Raw genomic sequence first — 7,772 nt, 5'->3', positions numbered from 1 at the left:
CAAAAATGACGGGACTCTTAACCTAATATTTTGTTGCACAACCTTTAGAGGCAATCACTAGAAACAAGCGCTTCCTGTAGCTCCCAATGAGACTTCTGCAACTGTCAACAGGTAGTTTGATCCACTCTTCCTGAGCAAACTGCTCCAGCTGTGTCAGGTTTGAAGGGTGCCTTCTCCAGACTGCATGTTTCAGTTCTTTCCATAGATGTTCGATAGGATTCAAATCAGGGCTCATAGAAGGCCACTTCAGAATAGTCCAATGCTTTGTTCTTAGCCATTCTTGGGTGCTTTAAGCTGTGTGTTTTGGGTCATTATCCTGTTGGAGGATCCATGACCTGTGACTGAGACAGAGCTTTCTGACACTGGGCAGTACGTTTCGCTCCAGAATGTCTTGATAGTCTTGAGATTTCATAGTTCCCTGCACAGATTCAAGGCACCCCGTGCCAGGTGCAGCAAAGCAGCCCCAAAACATAACCCAGCCTCCTCCATTTTTCACAGTAGGTATGGTGTTCTTTTCTTTGAAAGCCTCATTTTTTCGTCTGTGGACATAGAGCTGATGTGACTTGCCAAAAAGCTCCAGTTTTGTCTCATCTGTCCAAAGGACTTTCTCCCAGAAGCATTATGGCTTGTCAAGATGCATTTTAGCAAATTCCAGTCTGGCTTTTTAATGTTTTTTCTTTCAACAGTGGTATCCTCCTGGGTCTTCTTCCATTGAGCCCACTGTCACTCAAAAAGCGACGGATGGTGCGATCAGACACTGATGGACCTTGACCTTGGAGTTCAGCTTGTATCTCTTTGGAAGCTGTCCTTGGCTTTCTCTCTACCATTCTCACTATCCTTCTGCCCATTCTGGGGTCGATTTTCCTCTTGCAGCCACATCCAGGGAGGTTGGCTACAGTCCCATGGACTTTGAACTTCTTAATAATATTTGCAACTGTTGTCACAGGAACATCAAACTGCTTGGAGATGGTCTTATAGTCTTTGCTTTTAACATGCTTGTCTATAATTTTCTTTCTGATCTCCTCAAACAACTGTCTCCTTTGCTTTCTCTGGTCCATGTTCATTGTGGGACACACGATGATACCAAACAGCAGAGTCACTACTTTTCTCCATTTCAATAGGCTGAATGACTGATTGCACGATTGGAGACATGTGTGATACTAATGAAAGAAAACAGTTAATTTGGAAAATCACTCTATTCCAATTATTTCTGATCTTTTCTAGGGGTACCAACCAATGTGTCCAGGCCACTTTAGAATATCTTTGTAGAATAAGCAATACTTTATCTCTTTTCACACTTGCTTTGCTTTGCTTTACTCAATGATATATCAAAGGCATGCAAGTATACATGGGACAATTGCTTTTCATTTAATCATTTTTCAGGAGGCATAAAACACTTTTTCAATGAGCTGTAAGGGTACCAACAAATTTGTCCACGTGTGTAAGGTACTCCATCTCACCCCAGTAAAGAATATTTCTTATGAGATCCATTTTTGACCCTCCTACCATCTTTTACTCTTTTATTTCCAGTGGTAACACCCACAGGTGGTGGTGGTGTCTGCTCTTTATCAACAAACTGAATCTCAACTGAATTTATCTTGATTCAGTTATCAGTAGAATCCATCTTTATGCCAATTGCTCATTATCATTATTGTTGATCCTGCATACTTATAGTGGAACTCGTTTGCTACACCCTGGAGCAAAAGAGGAAAAAGGAGAAAAGGAGCATTTGGAACAAATTGTCATTTTTTAAAATATTGATGCATATCGTATGAGAGAGAACCCACCACAACATGAGTTAATACTATATGCAAACTCCAGAGAGGATATCAAGGATGCTGTATAATGGAATCAATGCAGAATATGGTATTGGAAGGAGCCAGCGGGCCATATTGCTTATCTTAATCCATCTTCTGCCACAAGACTCTCTAAAATACACCATACCTAACAAATCCACACTATTAAAAAACCTTCCAGAGAAGAGGCCTCAACAACTTCCCAAAGAAATTTGCATCCTTGGTCAATTGTTCTTACAGTTGGGAAATATTTTCAGATAACCAGCCTAAATCTGCCTAACTACAACTATAGCTGTGCTAAGCAAAAAGGCAGCTTTGACAAAATCTATATTGAGCAGGGCAAGAGCAACAGACCCTATTCAGCCCCAGCATAGCATCTCATCAATGGTTGTTGCTGGTGTCTACCTTGTGTTACTTTCAGATTGTTGTGAGTCCTTTGGGGACAGGGAACCTTCTTCTTTTTCTATTTAGTCTGCTTTGAGAACCCTTTTTTTGTTGAAAAGTGGTATAAATGGTAGTAGTACTAGGTTCAACAGTTATTTGAGTGCAAGTATAGCATATTTCCACCATCCAGTTTCTCTTCCCCTCCCCAGTTGCTGACAAGTCTTTACAATGGTTATTTTTTCCTCAGATGACTAAAAAAGCCCGTCATCCTTATGGACTTGGACCTTGATTCCCTGTTAACCCTTGGGTGAAAGAGGAACTGCCTACAATTACATGTACAGGAAATTGTGTGTGTGTGTGTGTGTGTGTGTGTGTGTGTTTGGTGAGGTTATTTTCTGGCTTTGGATGCTTGTATTTATTTGACAGGGGTAATTCTGCTGTCATTATCAAGGTAGATTTACCAGGACAAGGCTCATCCATTTCACTCGAAATGTGCTGTCCAACCAGTTTCCTCAAATGCTGGAAATTTGACTGCATTATTTGTAGTAATGGGGGACTGGATTTGAACTTCCCCTGAACTACTTCTAGGAACTAGTGAAACATAATTAAGAGATTGAGCTAGAAACTGTGAAGTTCCTGGTTCAAATTTTATCTCAGAAAGAAGACAAATTGCAGGGTTGTACCAAAGCACAATAAAAATAATACTGAAGGAAGGGACTTCAGCAGCAACTAGGGAAAAGGTTGTTGAAGTGAGCCCAATGCACTTTGGGCATAAAACTCTTTTTCAGAGAACAGCAGGACATCATTGCATCAGTCGCAGAAAACACAACAGGCAGACTGCACTGCTTGGATGGGTCCTCCTGCAGCACTCCAAGTGGATTGTAGGCCAGAGTGCCTACTGCTGGGGCCTGCGGAGTTGCAATGGGCACATCCAGTCGCTACAGAAAGTACCATGCAGACACATCCATCCTAAAAGCACGTAGTACTCCGAGTACCAGCCTTCGAACCCTGAGGCAACCTGATAGCTATTACTGACAATCAAAAATCTACAAGAGAACACTGCAAGCTAAGTTTCAGGTAATGTAGAGATTCCACAAATGTAATGTGGGGACTCCACAAATATTTAGTGAGAGCTGAGCGCCACAGCAAAACTGTACGTTTTGCACAAGAACTCAGTTTAGACTAGCTTTGGGTTATCAGTAGGCAGTAGCCTATTGTAAACATGTATTTATCTTACTTCCCTCAAGGCCTTTTTTTTTTTTTTTTTAAGTTTGTGACTTTCCAGAAGTTCCATTTAATCCACACACAAGCTGAACAGAGTGGCAACGCATTGTGCTGCAACTTCTCTGTTTATGTGTTTGTCAGACCACAACTATTTTTTGTGCTCTTTGACTTAGTTGAGATGTGCATGTTTGTGTCATGAGGACATATTACAGTTATCAGAACTTGCCTTTGTTGGTAGCTGCTGTTGGTGCTAATGGCAGCTTCACATCTGGGACAAATAACAGCTGTGGGAGAATTTTCTTTGACACCACAGGCAGGAGGAAAGAGATAACCCCACTCCTTCATGCTGTGGTGCTGATCTTGATCTGGGCCCCTGCTGCTGTTATTTTTAAAAAAGAAAATGCATATACAAACTATGAAGGGCTTGCTTCTCACCCCTTCCCACACACACTCACACTCACCACCACCACCCACATATGCACACATACCAAGATCCATCATAATGGGGCTTATCTTGGTGGCCTCTGGGGAGAGGCTTTTATTTTTTGCATGGAAAAAAAGGAGGAGGGAGTAATTAAGTTTCCCCCTTTGAAGTTAACAGCAGCTTGGGGAAAGGGCAATGAGTTGGTCACATCCTCATTATACTTATTTCCTGCAGGATATCACACTTCTTCAATAATGTATACTTTTCTGGCACAGGGGAAATGAGAATCTCATCTGAATTTGTTAGCTCCTACTCCATGGGGGAAGCCACCTAATGGCGCAGTGGGGAAATGACTTGCCTAGCAAGCAGGAGGTTGCTGGTTTGAATCCCCGCTGGTAAATACCTATATCGGGCAGCAGCAATATAGGAAGGTGCTGAAAGGCATCATCTCACACTGTGCGGGAGGAGATGATGGTAAACCCCTCCTGTATTCTACCAAAGAAAACCATAGGGCTCTGTGGTCGCCAGGAGTCGACACTGACTTGACGGCACAACTTTACTTTTACTTTACTCCATGGGGGAAGAGCCTCCTTAAATCCCCTTGAACATAGCATGTGTGTTTGACCTAAAGAATCCCTGTTACCTCAGGGAGTCTCAACTCTTCATTGGCTCAGGCAGGGGTGAAGCTCTACTAGGGCAGAGGGGTTCCAAGAACCTGTCACACCCTGCATCCTGACATTGCTGAACATCCGGGAGGAGTTGTTGAGCAACCCCCTTCCTCCTTGTTGGGGCTCCCACCGCTGCTGCCACCAGCCACCTGCAGCTGCCACCGCCTCCTTCAGCCACTCACCCAGTTCAGCTCATCCTCTTCCCATTGACTGGGCTCCTAGCCAATGCAAGGACAGTGAGCACATGGCCCACTGGGAGTGTGTGTCCCTAGGCATTGTGGTTTCAGACTGAACTAACATAAACATGTGTTGGCTATGAAGAATTGTAATCAGTATTGGACAGGAACCAATGGAACTAAATCAGCTTAAGTGCACGTACTCTGCTTAAGTGACCGGAACATTTTCCTCCCTTTATTTCCCAGACATCTCCCTTTGGGTTTTTGCCTTTCAGGAAGCACTTGGTGTTTCGGATCACACCCTGGGTTCTGAGCATCCTTACTTTTAGTTTGGCAGCTTGCTTTGCTTCTGATACTAAGCCCTCTCATGATTTTTCTGTCTTTAGTTATTCTGGGTAATGACGCCTGCTGCCAGCTAATAACATTAATATCCAAATATTTTGGCATGAAGTGTGCTAAAGCACAGCACTGGGAAACATCACACATTAGTTCTGACACAGCCCTTCTACGATTCAAATGATGTTTAAAAGGAGAAAGCAAATTATTTAAGGTTGCTCAGGTGGCAAAGGCAGGGCTAAAACTTCATGTTTGTTGCATCAGAACCCTGCAAGCAGGGAAGTAACTTTCTGAGGGAGCAAGAGGTTGCTGGCTCAAATCCCTGCTAGTATGTTTCCCAGAATATGAGAGACTCCTGTATCAGGCAGCAGTGATGTAGGAAGGTGCTGAAAGGCATCATCTCATACTGTGCAGGATATGGCAATGGTAAACCCATCCTGTATTCTACCAAGAAAACCACAGGGCTCTGTAGTCCCCAGGAGTCGACACTGACTCCATGGCACAACCTTTCCTTTTTTTCCTTTCCTAGTAAACAAACATTGCAAAAATCTGAAGAAAATTCAAATACACTAGCTGAACCCGCCTGCACAGAGCATCTGTGCACTAGGACTTTGTTTCTCTCCTTGCCTCGCCACCCACTCTCAGCCTCCCCCCCTGCCACTTGCTCACTCACTTGCCCCCTCCACCACTCGTTCGCTCGCTCACTCCCCTTACTCACCCCCTCCCCGCTGCTCACTTGCTCACTCACCCCTCCTCTCTCACTTGCTCACCCCCTCTCTGCTGCTTGCTTGCTCACCCCCTCCCCACCGTTTGCTTGCTCACTCACCCCCTCCCTGCCGTTCGCTCACTCACCTCTTCCCCACTCACTTGCTTGCTCACTAACCACCCCTCCCTGCCGCTCGCTCACTCACTTGCCCCCTACCCACTCCTATTCCCTATCTGCATAGGGAATCCCCACTGCCCAATCACCATGGTGCTTCTGCTCTGTTACCTCCAATTGGTAAAGCACTGTGTGGGTGGGGCTTGCCATGTATGACCTTATCGTAGTATATGTATAGATTTGCTAGACATTTTGATTGGGGAATCAATAGATCACATCTTGGGTACACATATTCTGTTAAAAGCCACAGCATTTTCTAGTTTTCAAAGACAATGACCATAATGAAATAACATTTATTGATGACTCATCACACCTTGGCTTATTACTCATTCACTGAAAGCACTGTGTTATATTAGATCTGATCATCGAAAGGATAATTCACAGAAGAAACAGCCTGAGATGAAGCAGCAAATTCAGAGAACACCTCTTCCTTTGTCCTTTTCCTGTGTTTTTCCTGGACTATATGAGTCTCATCTATACTATTGGGAAACAAGAAGGGATGAGTTGCTGGTCCAAGAACCTGTCTGTTTCTGTTCCATTATCATATAAATTTGGCATATTGGCTGGAGCTGTTGACTCAGTTTTATTTATTTAGCAGTTGTGGAAAGATTCGAGACCTCTGCAGTTGCCTGTACTATGATTACAGGCTATGTTGGAGTTCTCAAACTTAGGTCCCCAGATGTTGTTGGACTTCAACAATCATCTTTTCCAGCCACAATGGCCAAAGACTGGGGATGAAACTGTAGTCCAACATCTGAAGACCCAAGTTTGAAAACTCATGGGCTATGTGGTAGCAGTTGGTTCTTCATTTTCTCATATTTTTATCTTCTCCTCAACCCTTGCTTCTGGGAGCTTGAACTCTTCTGTTCAGTGCACTTTGGTTCTGCTACTATGTGTGTGGTTTTCTTTCCCTCCTTTTCACCAACTAGTAGTAAGGTGAGGAGAATCTTGTGGGCATCTTTCTCTCAGTCACAAGCAGGTCTCCTTGTGGCTTGGGTGCAAACTTCCCGTTCAGATAAGCCAGTCTGCCATGTACAAGAGTTGCGAAGACCTCGCCATAAAGCTGGAAACCCAAGTATGGAGTCAGCTAGGATTGAGAGAGAGAGAGAGAGAGAGAGAGAGAGAGAGAGAGAGGAGCAAAAATAATAGGAATGTAAAAACCAGGCTTCTGGGCTACATGTGCTTCTGTACAATGATCCATAATATAAGATCACAGGTGAGAAGATTATTCACACTCCCTCTGTATACATTTGTGTTTTGAATCTGAAAAGAGCTGCCTTTTCAGCTCAGTGCATAAGAGCTGAAAACAAAATCAGTTTTGATGAGGTAGAGACCAGATACAGACTGATTACCTCAGAGATGACAAAAGCTATGTTTTTATGAAGCTTCTCTTGATCAGAAGTAGGGCATGTGTAGAAAAGCTCAGATTTTCTTTGTACTCCCACAAGTTCAGCTTTTTCTTCTCTTATACCTTTGCGTAGATCAGCTCCCTATCTCCTTCATTTCCAAACATCTCCTGCATGGCTGGATCCTGCACTCCCATGATTTCTGCCTTATCTGTGTTCCACACAGGTGGAACTGGCAGCGGGGGCCAAAACAAAAGGACTGGAGGAATCAAGCTGTGCAGAAGGAACAGACTGCAAGGGAGGGGAAGGAAAGGAAGGTTGAGAGCAATTGAACTGCTAACACCACCTTCATCCCCCCCCCCGTCATACAATGTAGCAGATGGAAGTATGTAAGGTGTCAGTTCCTGAAAAAAAATCACTGTATTATTCCAGAGGTGCAGATCCTTCCGTAAGCATTTGAGGTGTGTCCCCCCCCCCAATTTTATTGAACTTCCCACTCAGCCAAACCTAAACCCATACCTCTCCCCCTCAAAAAAAA

General features: G+C 43.9%; 1 protein-coding gene across 2 annotated transcripts in view; it reads right to left on the bottom strand.

Moving 5' to 3' along the window:
• Positions 1-6,161: 6,161 nt before the first annotated feature.
• LOC128348875 (allantoinase, mitochondrial-like) overlaps positions 6,162-7,772 on the bottom strand; it is an 84,087-nt gene continuing 82,476 nt past the window's right edge. For both annotated transcript variants that reach the window (XM_053304590.1, XM_053304591.1), the window contains one exon: positions 6,162-6,975. In XM_053304590.1, coding sequence (XP_053160565.1) covers positions 6,814-6,975 — 162 coding nt within the window. In that variant the 3' untranslated portion in view covers positions 6,162-6,813. The remainder of the gene's footprint in view (positions 6,976-7,772) is intronic.

This window comes from Hemicordylus capensis, chromosome 3 (genome assembly GCF_027244095.1).
Source record: "Hemicordylus capensis ecotype Gifberg chromosome 3, rHemCap1.1.pri, whole genome shotgun sequence".
Taxonomy (NCBI): Eukaryota; Metazoa; Chordata; class Lepidosauria; order Squamata; family Cordylidae; genus Hemicordylus; species Hemicordylus capensis.
The sequence above is the reverse complement of the archived record's forward strand: the minus strand, read 5'-3'. Positions and strand labels throughout refer to the sequence as shown.